The 16,272-nt window shown below is 36.3% G+C and overlaps 1 protein-coding gene across 34 annotated transcripts in view; it reads right to left on the reverse strand.

The window, feature by feature from the left end:
* Window positions 1-16,272, reverse strand: part of LOC108717747 (neurexin-1) — an 830,073-nt gene that overhangs the window by 41,336 nt on the left and 772,465 nt on the right. For 23 of the 34 annotated variants that reach the window (XM_041564292.1, XM_041564296.1, XM_041564291.1 and 20 more), the window contains 2 exons: window positions 14,120-14,209; window positions 12,637-12,947 (listed from right to left, as the gene is read on the reverse strand). In XM_041564292.1, the coding sequence (XP_041420226.1) occupies window positions 12,637-12,947; window positions 14,120-14,209 (401 nt within the window). The remainder of the gene's footprint in view (window positions 1-12,636; window positions 12,948-14,119; window positions 14,210-16,272) is intronic. The other 11 variants (XM_041564308.1, XM_041564317.1, XM_041564316.1 and 8 more) reach the window with 1 other exon arrangement.

Here is a 16,272-nt window from a genome sequence, read left to right on the forward strand (position 1 = left end):
GGACCTGGGGTTTTACAGATAATGGATCTTTCCATAATTTGCAACTTTATGCCTTAAATCTAGTAGAAAAACAAATAAGCATTAAATAAACCCAATAGTCTAGTTTTGCTTCCAATAAGGATTAATTATATCTTAGTTGCGATCCCTTTAAATAGAGCCATGGATTTTCAAGTGCATTGAGCCGCCATTAACCACCTCTTTTGTTTGCGGATTATTGTTCTGCTAAAGGATCACTAGAGCAAATGGAGCAGTATATCAGCTATATAAATGTTTTGAACTATTATTATTATTATTCAGTTGTTGAGTTCCAAAGTATGTGGCCACCCTAATGCAGCGAACTTCATAACCTCGTTGAAGACTGAGGCAAACTAGCAACTGGTTGGAAAGACTAAAAGATAGCTATGAAACACTTTGTACAAACTGAAAGACGTGAAATAAAAGGTTTTGGTTACGCTTCCATGGCTACTTTGTTAAAAAAAAAAAATGCTAGGGAATAAAATTGCTGTCTTTCACAAAATATAACCATTGCCGCAGTGTTCCATTTGCTCATACAAATAATATGTTTCAAAAGGAATCCAGTTACTAAATTACTAGATGGAAATTACAGATGGCTGGGAGAATATTATAGCAGCATGCTTTTTTTATACAGAAAGATAATTGGGAGAGGTAAGGTAACACAAAAAAAGCTGTTTACTGAGCCATGTACGATAATGATAGTGTGTGCGTTATTTCTTACCTCAAACCTCCCCATTGTGTTGGCTTCACCACGCAAGCTTACTTGTTACAAAATAGCAGAACAGGCATGACTACGGTGGAAATGTATTTACAAATATTCTAAAAGGTGCTTATTACTGTGATTTTTACACTTATGATACATGAATATGAAATTGTTATTTACAGTGAGTGCATTGCTAAACATGAGATAAATGCTTCTAAAAATGTCTTGTATTCAGATTCTTTGAATTTTCCTCTTCTGGAGTGTCTCCAACTCTTCCACCTCTTCTTCTCTATCTTACCCACCCTGTTCTGCTATAGGACTGTCACTTATTTTTCTTGTCTGTTCCTTTCTTATTCAGTCTATAACCTTTCATTTCTCTCCTACATTTCACTCTCTTCGAATATGATTTAAGGAGTAGAAGTTCCACAGTTTGCACCCATGCTGATTGGTTGCTGAGTTTGTGTCAGTTTTTCTATTTCAATCAGCTACAATTTCTTCTTGTTCTTCTTATGTCACATTCATTTTACTCATGTACCCTGACCTGCTCCACTTTGTCCCTCTTCTGCTTTGGCTTTTGTCACTTCTCTTTCATCCATCTAACCTTGTGCAGCTCCAATCCTACCTTTCTTACTTTTTACCTTCTCTCTTTTCTTTCATGTATTCATACAGAGCAAGCTATTTTCAGATGGATGTCAGTGGATAAAGTACATAGATATTTCCCCCATTAGCAGTAAGGATTGACCTTGAAACCTGGAACTGAAAGAAACTACTGGTGTGCTGATTTGCTTTTAGTATGTAAAATAATATAAAAAATAAAAAATTGCTACATGGGGTACCAGAGTGACATTTGTTACTGGCAGTGAAGGGGTTAATTATACCGCTCTGTTTATATTCTGTCACAAAAAAACGGAACATAAAAAAAAATCTAAAGATTGAAACTTAACAACTTTGCATTTTCAGATGTGTGTAAGTCATGGCTTTGGCTCTCACAGGTTTCCACTTCAAATTGTGCTAAGAATGTTGAGGCATCTAGAAATTCCATGATTATTTGCTGAACTATAGGATTAGCAGCTGCCATGCTGTCTGTTATAGTTAGAGGAACTCAAGTCTGTATGACAGCCAAATTGTCTTTTAATTAATTTTGTCTCAAAGTCTCTACGTGCACACTTAGCTTTGTGCCGGGTTCCTTCACTTTTGCAATGAGCTATTATGCAACATGGGGCTTTGTGTCCTTTGTCTTTCCTAAGCAATGTTCACTAGGAACAAGGATAAATTCAGTTTAGCAACTGAACCCAGTACTGTGAGACCTTGCAAGAATTATTTACATTTGAATGTTAATCTACAGTAGATAATATACTTGGCTATGGTATGAAGAGTAACTTATAAATCATTGTCAGAGAGGCTGCTCTTTTCCTTCCCGCTGATGGAAATGATGGACATGGGAAAAAAGAGCTTATATATATTTGCTCACATATGTCATACTGTCCATAAAATTGCAACTGCTAGGTCAGTTTTATCATTGTTTATTAATAGCAGTTATTTATAGTGTTTTGTTTATTAACTACATTATATATATATATATATATATATATATATATATATATATATATATATATATATATATATATATATAGACAAAAGCTATGAATATCTTGTAAATTATATCCTTATAAACGGTGAGTTCTGATGTCATCAGTTATAAACGGTGAGTTCTGATGTCATTTCTGTCACATGACTCACTGAAATTTGTGTATTATAATAAATAAAGTTCCCCCAGTTACAAAAGATGAGGATATTATAAGTTTCACTCGAAGTTCCATGACCTGTATAAAAACACTTGGTCTTTGGCCTTGTGTTTTTATATGCTCATGAAACTCCTTGGTAACTTATAATATCCTTATAATTTACAAGAGGGTACTTTATATATGCACACAAACACACACACATATATATATATATATGTCACATTTCTTATCACTTTTATCTTGCTTTCTATAATTTCAGATCACTCTCTTGTTGCTATAGTGACTGCAGAATGTGGAATAGTGTGTTTATGGAGGTTGCCGTTGTCATAGTAACCAAGTTGTTCAGGTTTTTCTATATAACATTGACAGTGAAACCTGAAAGCGAGGATTTTTAGTGGTGGAAATCAAGCTGATTGAAATGTTCTTTCTGTTTTTGTGTCTGTTATTTTGTCTGTTTATATGTATATGGTGTGGGATCCGTTATCCAGATGACTACAAATTACATAAAGGCCGTCTCCCATAGACTTAATTTTATCCAAATAATCCTAATTTTTAAAAATGGTTTCCTTTTTCTGTGTTTTAATAAAACAGTAGCTTGTACTTGATCTTGAAGATATAATTAATCCTTATTGGAAGCAAAACCAGCCTATTGGGTTTAGTTAATGTTTACATGATTTTCTAGTAGACTTAAGGTATGAAGATCCAAATTATGGAAAGATCCATTATCCAGAAAACCACAGGTTCCAAGCATTCATGATAACAGGTCCTGGGCAAATAATTCAAAGTTTTTTGATTAGAGACCAATCAAGTGGAGTAAAGCTTAAGTGACCTCAAGGTATTAGTTAAGATATGTAGGGCTGTTGGCTGTTTTAAGTTCATTTTGCTAATTTCTATTATCTCAGATTGCATGGAATTTGTTTTATAATAACATTGCTATGAATCACGCTCAGTAGACCCTACTCAAGTGAATACATTGATAAACAAATAAGCTACAAATGGTTGAATCAATAATCAGTAATGTAATACACATGTGATACAATACATTTGCTTTTCTATTTAATGGAATATTAATAAAGCTCTGTTATTATTGTTTTTATACTTCAGCTAATGATTTGTCTCGTGATCATGGAAATATTCAGTTAAATAAAAATAATTGGGTTTTTTATAAAGACTCAAAGGCCAATCATGTATTCTCCCATTTTTTCATCAATTCAGTCATAGGAGGGCACTGTTGATTGCTTTGGGCTGAAAAAGACAAAAGTGAAAAAGGATGGCTCACACAGTGGAACAAGAGAGAGGCAGCAGAAAATGTAGGTTTTATTTCCTATGAAAAAATATAAAGGTGCCTGACGTGTCTTGTGATGGATTCTGTGTAATATGAAATTGAAAAGCCATTGCATTTTCTGCTGCTATGTTGGTCTAAGTGTGGAGCCATCATTTTTCAGAAGTACAAGATTGTTTGTGTTCAGAATTTTGGCACCCAGGCCACACCGTTTGATTGGCGAGTCACCAATTCAATATAGTCCATACTTTATGGGGCCCATTCATTAAGTTCGAGTGAAGGAATAGAAGAAAGAATGAATGGGCTACTTCAACCTTCGACTACGACTTCGAATCGAAAGATTCTCTAAAAAAATCATTTGACTATTCGACCATTCGATAGTCTAAGTACTGTCTCTTTAAGAAAAAACTTCGAACCCCTAGTTCGCCACCTAAAAGCTTGATCGATTCGAAGGATTTAATCGTTTGATCGAACGATTATTCCTTCGATCGTTCGATCGAAGTATTTGCGCAAAATCCTTCGACTTCGATATTGAAGGATTTTCATTCCACAGTCAAATATCGAGGGTTAATTAACCCTCGATATTCGACCCTTGATGAATTTGCCCCTATATGATATAAGTTTATTAGTATATCCTGTAAGTGCAGAACTTGGGGAAGTGGCATCCAATTCTCATTGACATGTTGGTCAGCGCTTTGCTGTAATGAAGTGCGGGTCAACAGAAATTGGACCCGCCTGCTCCCAATCTGCACCCGACCTGCACCTGACTGGTACTTCTATTTATAGACTGGCACCCAACCTGCCCATCTCTGGTGTCACAAAGGGGAAGACATTGGGGCAGGCACGCGCCGCCAAATAGGGGCTTCTGTAAGTAGAAGATGGCATAGTACGGTAGCTCACTAAACCCGCATCTGCCCGCAACCCACAAAAAGTGAGTGGAAGTCGGGCCAGATTCACTTGACTAGTAAAGGGGCGAACAAATTTGGCTGTCACAAGTTTGCAGCGAATTTCCACATTTCGCCGCAGGCGAATAAATTCTCCCGCGAAAATTCGCTGGCATCAAAAAATTCGCTCGCCTCAAAATCGTTGACACTATTTGGATGCACATTGACTTTTCAATCAAGATTGACGATATCGACTTTTCAGACACGCGTCCAAAATTGGATGCGGGCGTCAATTTAGATTTTCCCAATTTTACGCTGTTTTTCGAATTTTGCGGGAAATTCGCTAATTTTTCAACGAAGCAAAATGGGAGAAATTCGCCCATCACTACACCTGAACCATGGGTCCCACAGTTTTTGGACAGACCTGCACATCACTACTTAGCTGTTTATGTCTGTACTGAGAATATTATTGACTTGTGCACACTGGTCATTCTGTAATATTTTAAGTTTCTGGGAGAACGTTGCAACTTCTAAATATTCAAGTGCTGTCTTCATCGGCTTTCTCTCTTGGAAAAATAAAAAAGTCCATCAATTTTAACCTCAAAAAATATGATGTGACAATTATATTTTAACTGTCAGGGCAATGTACTGTATATGACTGTTATCACATACTAGAAAATGTAATGCTTAATAAGAACATCTGTTAGACTGTCAAAGTGATTAACTGAATATTTAACAGAAATTACAGTACTCTCCTAAAATCCGATCATATTTTCCCATTCCCAGATTGGCATGTGTTCCTATTTACATGATAACTAGCTGTACCTGTTGTAACAAAAAAAACTTTCACTGGAAAAAATCCATAAGAACAAGATGGCTGGTCCCCCCCTAATAAGGTCACATTCTCTGATCTTCCTCATTAATGAATGTTTTGTAGATCTCCCAGAAGAATTAATCAGCAGGTAAGTCCTAAAGATATATTCACCCGCAAACAGTGATTGATCTGCCGGCGGCGCCCATGAGAGGATAAACTTAGAGCATGCACTAGTGGTGAAGCTTGGAGACAGACATTGAGTATCTTTGCCTGGGGATATTTACAGGAAATAAAAAAGAAATGCATACTTCACACAACACATGTGAAAACATTCAGGAAATAAAGTGATTACTGATGTAGCAAGAGCATCTTAATGATTTATGCTAAAGATGTCAGCTGTCTCAACTGAAATTAACTATTCACACATTATGTTTTTTTCCTGTTGGCGGAGTAGCTCCACACTCTCAATAATTATCACTGGGAGGGATGCCTCATATTCGAGATTGTGCTATATGCTAGAATACTGATATAAAATGAGTCTGGCAAAGCTGTATAGACTTGGGAAACTTTCCTCTGGAGTTCGAGTAACATACGAAACAGACATGTATGGTAGTGATGGGCGAATTTGCGCCGTTTTGCTTCGCCAAAAAATTCGCGAATTTCGCGCGAAATTCGCGAAACGGTGAAAAATTCGCGAAACGGCGCGGCCGTTTTTGACCCCAGCGTCTCGTTTTCGAAATTTTTGCCGCGAATTTAGGCGGGCGTTTCGCGATTTTATTCGCTGGCGGCGAAACGCGCTAATTCGCCGCAAATTCGCCCATCACTAATATATGGTATAGTTGGCTCAACACACCGTGTCATGTCCTTGTGTCCTGTGAGCCATAAATCACAATCAGAGCCTGTTCTGTTGGTTTTTACAAGTGGCAATATATAGTACGCTGAAATTATCTATAATTTACCCAGAGAAAACAGAAGAAACATGTAGGAAGGGAGAAACAGTTCTGTTGCACTTGCACCTCAAATGCCATAAAAGCTTGTAAGGCTTATTTTATATAATAATATATACATTTAATTATAAAGCCATTGAGCCAAGCACAGAAAGGGGGTTATTTACTAAGGGTTAAACTCCATGAGCACATCAGATTCATCAGATTTTATGTGTCAGATTTTATCTGATCCTCTATGCAATGTCACACAACACTGCGCAACAGCACAAGACTTTGTAGAATGCTATGAAATCTAATCCCCCTAGGTTAGAATGTAAAGTTGGATCAGACAAAGTCAGATGGAGTCTTTTCTTCATGTGTCTACATTAGGGATGTAGCGAACTGCCGATTTGGTGTTCGCGAACGCCGTTCGCGAACACCGGCAAAAAATGCGAACGTTCGCGAACAGTTCGCGAACTTCGAACACCCGCTAAAATCGTTCGAATCGAACGATCGAAGGATTTTAATCGTTCAATCGAACGATTTTCATTCGAATCGAACGATCGAAGCATTCGATCGAATGCTTTTCATTCGATCAAATGCTTACAATCGTTTGAACGAATGGAAATCGTTCGATTTTTAGCGGTCGAAGGAATTCGAATGGTCGAATGGTCGAACAATTTGTATTCGAATCGAACGCGAACTCAAAATGCGAACGTCGCGCGGCGGACGCGAACGGTCGAAGTTCGCGCGAACAAGTTCGCCGGCGAACAGTTCGCTACATCCCTAGTCTACATCCGAAGCCAATATATTTCAATCCGTTTTTATCTTGTCATGTCATACTGGATGGAAAATGTTACATGTACTATAATTAATGCGTCAGATTTTTCTATCAGTCCAATTATATTTTGACCTATGCGACACCATCTGACTTGTCGGATGCGTTTTGTCAATCGGACAAAAGTTCTCGTGGAGTTTTGCCCTAAATCTCAACTTTTTCTTACTTTGTTAGAAAAATATAATTAGACCAAACTCCCAAACCCGAACACCCTTAATTTGCCAATTATTTTTCTCAAATTAAGTGGTGCGTAAAAATGTTGCAACAAAATCGAACGCCAATCCAAATCATGAGACTTTTCTAATTTGCCATTCAAATCAAATTTTTAGCCATTTCGCAAATCTCTCTGGAAATTCCCAAAATTGAAAGTGAAACTGCCTTAATTCGCCCCCCACTAGTAATTATGCATGCAATATATATTAAAGTAGCATTTAATAAGATGTTTCCTTAAATATATACAGTAGATTCTTGTCTCCAAATTGAATTTTGTACAGCCTCTTTATACGCATTGAAAAACATTTGTTGCGATGCTCAAGACAAAAATCTGACAATACAATCAGAATAATTTAAAATAAGCCATATCCATTAATGTATAAAATATGCATAACAGCTCAGATTAATATCACATATGGGAATATGCCAGCAAATGCGCTGAGATTCTAATGTTAAAATGAAATTGTTAAAAGCTTTGTTATGGAATATGCTCTTGCTCCAGGCAGAAAGCTCTGATGATTCTACAATAAGTTCATTTGAAGCAAGTCATTACTAGACACCACTCTGAGATACGAAAGTGGCAACACATATTATCCATCGTAATACTCATGTGGTAGTCAGAGAACAGAATCTTAAATTCATGCATAATGCAACTATTTATGGGGGGGAGTCTTTTCTGGGGGCGAAATGTGGAAATGTGTTTAGCAGAAAATGGGGCCTCAGAGTTCTAAGAAACTAGTCAAATGTTCCCTATTGGGAATGGTATCTGTGTATCTGTGGATGCGAGCAACTTCTAGGTCAGTTAACAGATCACTACAGCACTGTATATGGCTAAAAAACACTGTATATTTTTCCTCAATGCAGTTGCTCTATAACAAAGATGGTGGCAACACCAATGGACAGGAGTTAGGAATCCTAGGCAGATGCATTGTGATAATAAAACCAAGCACTAATTATTTATCATTTTTATGGCCACAATGAAGACTCCTAGAAAAACTTTGTACCTTTTTCTACAGTAACAATGTAATACATTAAGCAGGAAAATCCATGTCTTAACCCAGAGTTACTTCAGCTTTACACCATCTTGAGTACTGAATCTTTATATTTAATGAACATCTTCCCATTGGGGTCACTTAACGGTCATTTTAATGAGCAGTTTTTTAAAAAGAAAATAAGTGAAACACAATCATTTGTGCAGGTTTCACCACCTTGAACCTGTGAACTTGTTACAGTAGCAAAGATGGTTTATCATTGATTTCTATTTTCCATTATTTCACTCATCTGCTCAGTTATTTGAGCACAAAGTATTAAAAGCAACATTATCATCAATTGTTATCCCTTTATAGATTTGCCAAGTTGGTACAACAGTTCAGTGGTGATTTAATTTATTTATTTTCTAAAAATAAAAACAATCCTTCAGTGTTTGCATATGCTATATTCTACCTATGCCAGCCAAGCTGCTCAATGTCAGTCAGTGACATCATTGTGGGGCGAAGAGAAAATATAATTTGGAATCTTATGTATAGCCTTCTTTTTTTACGATGGAATAGAAATCTGGTGGCAGCAAAAAAAAACCTGTTTACAAGAAGTAATGATTACTGCAGCTTGCGTAGATGCCTTTTCAGTGACTTTGTGTCTCTAGCTTTCACGGCCCAACTTTATTTTAATTAAAATGCAAAATCTTAATGAGATCATAAATGTTTACAGTATATTGTTATAGTTGAATTGACTATTGTAAAGCATACAATTGCTTAAAAAATTTTAAAAAAGCACTCATTACTGTAAAATAGATCCCCTTGTGTAGATAAAGACGAGATTAACATAAAAAGAATGTCTATCTTTACCTTGTAATTTCGGATATAAGGACATGCATTGATTTGTTTAGAAATATGCGACCGTGAGACCTCGGAAAGCATGAGTCTATACATATTTATAAACAGCTGAGTACTCACGTGCAGCATTATGTGTGTTGCTTGAGGGCTTCATCTAAGAATTTAAACTCACTTTCATTTTCCAACACATGTGCTGCCTGAAACAAGCTGGATAATGCTGTATGAATTGCATTTTATATAGAATACTGTTCTACACTTAGATTGGACACTTAACTGAAGACCTTAATAGGGGTAATTTACACATCCCCTGGGCCCGAGTGCTAGAGCACTACAGGATACAAGAGACAGGGCTGGTCCTATCAAATGTGTGGCCCAATTGGGACCATGTTGGCAGGGCCCCTAGACAAAGTTTTGCTGGCTCCCGACACACCAAGTATTTAGGAAAATAAGGGCATACAGGCACAAAATAGAAAGGAAAGGGGCAGACAAGGTAAGAGAGTGAGAGGAGTTGGGGGCAGGCCAGGCAGCATCATGTGCTGGGGGAAATATTACCTGTGCTGCCCTCTGGTGCGGGGCCCCCAGAGGCGCGGGGCCCAATTGGGCCCAATTGGTCCAATAGGCCTAAGGCCGGCCCTGACAAGAGATACCTTTCCCTAGTACTAAATTAACAAGCACGTGCACCCAGGAGAAGAATGCACTCTACACAAACGGTCAGATTAAAAATCTAGTATTTGGAGCTGAAATCATCTATCTATCTATCTATCTATCCATCTATCCATCATCTATCTATCTATCTATCTATCTATCTATCTATCTATCTATCCATCTATCCATCCATCCATCCATCCATCCATCCATCATCTATCTATCATCTATCTATCTATCTATCTATCTATCTATCTATCTATCTATCTATCTATCTATCTATCTATCTATCCCTCCCTCCCTCCCTCCCTCTCTCTCTCTCTCTCTCTCTCTCTCTCTCTCTCTCTCTCCCTCTCTCTCTCTCTCCCTCTCTCTCTCTCTCTCTCTCTCCCTCTCTCTCTCTCTCTCTCTCTCCCTCAGGCGTCTCAGGCGTCAGCAGCCCCAGGGTCACCCTCGTATCTATCATCTATGTATCTATGTGTCTATGTATCTATCTATCTATCTATCTATCTATCTATCTATCTATCTATCTATCTATCTATCTTCTTCAATTTGGTATGTATGCAAGCAGAAACATTGAGCTTTTGGATATCTTAAGATTTTCTACTATTTAGGTTGCAGGGCACAAAGCTGAAGCTGCCGTGAGAATATTTTGATAGATTTTCTTCAAAGCCATTGCTTCAGTATAAACAGAAATTCATCTTTCCTCACAAATTTGCCCTCTAGATTCACCAACTATGCTCAGTTCCTTCATTTAAAATGGAACCAATTTAATTCGGCTTGGCCAAAATCTGTTGCTTTTGTTCCAAAACATGCGATCCCCATGGGGCATGCGGCAATTTCTGTTTAAGTGACTCTGTGTTATCATGGAAAGCTCCATTTGATTGAGGGAAACAAAACACCATGACAGAATTCTTTTTGGTAGAGAACCGTTTATAGAAACTGTTTTTAACAGATGACAGCTGCTGTGTATTGAGCTGAATATCTTACATTCGAGCTTCTAAACTAGGTCAGCTATTAATTGAGCCACATAAAAGAATTAAATATAAAATGTTGCTGATTCCTGAGGTTATGTCAACATTTGCATCATTTTATACAACGTTTCAAATTCATACACTGGACAGACTGAACAGCAAAGTGCAAAAAACAGGAAACATGGTAATAACTTGAATTTGGTTACCTACATTTCTATTTCTTGTTCTGCCTCAAAGAATCCAGATGTTGTAGAGTTATTGAAAGAACTGTAAATTACACAATCCGTTGACAAATGGTGGTAAATTGTGATTTAAGAGCTATTTATATTATTTTACATATTTGTATTCCTAACTTTCTTTTACCACTGCTGAGTGTTATATTGGAGTCCCTCATATACATTAATAGAGCTATTATATTTTATTATATCTTCCCAGGTTTATAGTGTAAGATCCATTTTTAAATGAAGCTTTTGAAGGTTTGAAGTTAAAAAGTGTCAGCTTTACCCAGAAATGTACATTTATTAGAAGTGCCCCCAATTTTTTAAATGATCTGGTAGCATAAGGTTTAGGGTTTATGGCAAAGACTTTGCATCTAATATGTATTTACAAATAACAACAGAGTTATAACTATTTTATGACTCTAAGGGGGTAATGTAATATCAGGAGCAAAGTTTGTTACACTTCTTATCACCCATAGCAACCAATCAGCAGTTAGCATTTACTGGTCACCTGTTTAAAAGGACGCATCTTATTAGTTGCTATTACTTACTGCTCCTGGGTAGTGATGGGCGAATTTGGGGCGTTTCGTTTTGACAAAAAATTCGCCAATTTCCTGCAAAATTCGCAAAAACAGAGAAAAATTTGCGAAACGGCACCTGCGTCTAGTTTTTGATGCTGGCGTTCGTTTTTGACGCCGGCGTCCATTTTTTGGACGCCAGCGCACATTCGCCAGCATCCAAAAAAACGGTCTCCGGCGTCAATTTTTTTGACAACCGGTGAATTTTCTCAGTGGTTTCGTGAATCGCGGGAATTCGCCGCAAATTTGCACCTGGCGAATAAATTCGCCCATCACTACTCCTGGGCAAACTTTGTGCCGTTTATGCATATGGGGGTAATAATATTCACCTAGCACACCTATAATTGTTCAGGGGGAAAGTCAGCATTGTGACTGTGTAATAATGATTCAGTTATATACAGTAACTGTAGCTCTCTGGATGCCCACCCAATATGTCTAGTATAAGTGCAGAATCAATGCATTAGAATTTACCAATAGTCATCTCATTAGACTGGATTCAGGGCACATTTGAAGAATAAATCTGTGTTTATGTTCCCCCTACATAGTTGCAAAAGGTTCTGTGGAAACCTTCATAGTAAAAGTGTTGATGGATAAGGTGCTCATTAAAGGAATCAAATTGTTGTTTCAGGAGCCAGTCAAATGGCTGGACTGCTGAAAGAATAGTGGGCCAATGACCACAATGTCATTTTAAAATGTAAGTCCTGACTACTGGGTTTCAACTAGAAGAATTGTGGAAGCAATGTTGTACTGATTTTGCCAAGAAAAGGTTTAGCTGCAGTCAACAGAGAGCTTTCAAGATCTGGAGTTAAAGTTCCTTTATTTATCATGGCTATTGCCTTGTAATCATTCAGCTTCATTTTCCAGAACACTCATACTACCACTGATTTTACCAGTAATCTGTACTAATAAGTACAACAATCAATTCTGCATATAATTAGAAATTCAAAGAGTTAAACAGGCTCTACTAACCTGACCAGCAGGTTCCCTTGTAGGTGATTTCCTAGTGCTAGTGGCCAGTGTCGTAGTAGTTTCCATAATGGATGTGGACAATTCTGACTGCATAGCAGTGGCAGTTGATTCTGTAGTCATAGATGAAGGCACATCACCAACAAGCCTGACGTTTCCCTCTATTACGATGTCAGGATTATTTTCAGCTGCCATATTCAGAACTTTCAAGCCATTGTAGTAAAGGCCAGTAAGTTGTCCTTGAAATGGTTGACCCTGGTCCTTCCCACCGATTTTTATTGTTGCTTGACTATTGAAGATTGTGAGCTGGCGCCCTGTAAAAATAATATTACATACATGCAAAAATGTTGATTGGGAACTTTATATTCTATAATAATGAAAAAAAAAACTGATTTTATGGAGTGATTAATGAGGCCAATAAATTATAAGATATGAATCAGACTTATAATTCATTGAAATTTGTGGGGTGGGCATGGTATGAATAGCTACATACTTGTATACATATTAACTTTTTGCTTAAAGGCCAATCAAAGTTTTCTTTGTAATAAAAATAAATTTTACCAAATGTATTTATGGTATAAAAATGTGCATTCCAAACTTTTTTTTGGCAAGGCTTTATTATCATTAATAGTTGTGTTTTTTTCTAATTTGTTGGTTGTTTTGTGTGCTTCATTCCATGTGAAGCAAAGAAATATCTATATATATATATATATATATATATATATATAAAAATATTTATATACTAGGTAAACTTATTACTCACAAGATCTCTGATTGATTGGCCTTTAGCAAGACTTTCAATTAAATGTAAGTGGCTTCAGTAATGATAAACATACCAATGGTGATTTCATGGCACAATTGCATCAAACAAAAAATTTGTTTAAAAAAAATAAATTACCAGTACTATCACAAATACACTTTAAGCAGTTTTCTGCACATGAAAAGCATGCACACGATTTTGGATTTATTTTTTTCTTTTTCTATTTTGAATTACGCTTTGCTCAGAAATCTCCTTAAAAGGATGCAAATGTTAAAGGGACTTCATTTTGATTGGCAATCCATATTGCCCACTATTTAGAATTAGTTTAAGCCAAGATATTTTTGTAGACCATAGAAAACATAAAATCTATAATATTTAGTTAAAAATTTAGATGCTGGAACAGGTATGTAGTCTGCAAATGATTTAACATGATTGGTTAAAGTTATCTATAGGTGCCTTCATGGATTGAGTTATCGGGAAGTTATATTTACAGTCCCTTTAACTTTAAGTTAACAGGGTACGATTATTAAACATCAGATGCTTCTAAAAAGGTGCCAAAAGTATTAAACACCGCATACAAATATTACTGTCTACATTTTACCGTTTTAAATGTTTTTAATTTAGTTTAACTGAAAATTTATGTTTTAGGTTTATTAGAGTTACAATCAAATACTACTTGGTTATGTTCAAATTATTTTTATTTGAAGTTTTAATCAATGTTTTTACCTTTGTCGAGTAGCCAATCATCAACTACTCGACCAAGTCGATATGGAATTCGCTGTCTAGCAATCGCCAGGCGTTCGTTATCATTGTTTCCTTTAAAGTTTAAAGAGACATTTCATTGGTTAAAATCTGTAAGGTCAAAGGTTAAAAGTTAATACTTAAAGCTTGTGCTACACAGTTGCCACATGACTTTTTGAAATTTGGACTTTTTTAAAAAATTGTAGCTAGAACATATCATGGTTCAGACTTTTCATTCATCCATTTATTTTATTTTAGCAAACAAAATTATGCCTACGTTAATGGAAAATTAGAAATCTGCACTTGAACTAGGTTATTAAAATTATGTTATCGACAGACCCAAAAACATTTTTAAGCATCATATAAATGGCTTTACATGAAGAGTCACTGTTTTTGGTGTTTGTTATTATCTAGTTAAACATGTTCATGTAACATATTTAAGTTTTCAGGAAACATCCAACCTCTTCATTCAGAAAAAAAAGGCCACAGAACAGAATAACTTGTTTGGATGATACCATCAATGCATCCATGTAATATCGAATAAAATTCAATTTCTGCTCGGAAATAATCCACAGGATTCAAAAAATCACATGGTATACATGCATTGCACAATATATAGATGTCTTTATTGGCGTTAATTTTGTATTCTGGTACCGATCATCATGGAATAAGGATTTGACAAAAGTTATTTCTGTAGGAATTAGGTACTGATCTGATTTCAGTGAACTGTGTACTAATTATGTTTTACTTTTCAGGTATAGGCTGTGCTTGGAAATACACTGCTGTCATCCTTAATGACTTTTGCCTAGACTGTAGATGTAGGCCTGCACATTACAGAAGAACATACCGCTAACTCTTATAGATATCCCACAACCTACTGTATGAAAACCTTATTGCTATAAGATTATAAGGGCTTTTGAGAACAACTGCGTTCCACTACAACGTTTTCAAAAATCACTTGCTGCTGTTAAAAATGTATATATTGTAAATGCAATATATGTGTATGTGTTAAGCATGCACTTCAGTGGATGCAAATGTCAATGCCCATCTGTGAGAGCCTTCAAAATCTAAGTGCTGCAGTGGTTCAGGTACTGTAGAAAGTATGTTTTACAGTAGATAAATCAAAGCGTATTTGTGCAAGCATTGGAGCAAGTATGTATTCTGGATATAATAAATTACATTAGGTCTAGAAATTAAATGTTATAAATGAAGCTCAGGGATTGGTTCTCTTGGGATAGCTTCCACAAATCACATGAAACCCAGAAATGAAAAATGGAATTCAATTCAAGTGAGAACAATTGGGCGGGGTACTGCCATATGCCGAGAAGCTCCTGCTTATGGCAGTGTTAAGTACATTTGCCAGTAGAACAGGCACAATTTCTTTGTGTATGGACTCTTAAGAGAATGCAGTTTTGTTCTCTAGCACTGGGTAAAAAAGCTTTTCTAAGTGCAGTTTTGATCTTGGTAGTGATCTGATGTTGACCACTTGGAGTGTAGGAGGAATTTTGTCCCCTCTGAGAGATTGGAGACGGTTTCAGAAAGGTTCTGCTTCTCTGGATCTCCTAAGTTAAAGGCCCGTTTATCAAAGGTTCAATTCTAGGTTTTTGAACCAGGATTCCACTCTTTCTTTAAAATCAAGAATGCAGTGAAAGTAATTAAAATATCTGAATATATATAGAATGAAGTATAAAAGTATAAACATATTTTTTTAAGCCTAACATTTACAGTATTTGGAAGAGTTTTTAAGGGGAAAAATTTGAATTTTAAAAAATCACAAAATACTCCAGCTACAACTTGCCATGTAAAAGTCAATGGCAGATGTCCCTTTCACTATTAGAAGATGTTATTTGCCTTGATGATCTTTGAGGGTTTCCAGCTGTTTGGCACTGGTTTTCATTGTATAATTAGAGGTTTTCGGACAACAGTTAAAAAAATTGCACAATTCGACTGTTGCACAATTTTGTCACGAGTTTTCCTGCATGTACAATTTATGTTTGGATTTTTTTAGTAAATTAAGACCAATCTTAGTTAGGTTAGGTTGAATTTTTATTTTTAAAACAATATGAAAAGTTTGAGTTGAATTACCCCTCTAAAAGAATTGATTGAAATTAGTCCAATAAGATCAGCACAGCTCCCAC

This window comes from Xenopus laevis, chromosome 5S (genome assembly GCF_017654675.1).
Source record: "Xenopus laevis strain J_2021 chromosome 5S, Xenopus_laevis_v10.1, whole genome shotgun sequence".
Lineage (NCBI taxonomy): Eukaryota > Metazoa > Chordata > Amphibia > Anura > Pipidae > Xenopus > Xenopus laevis.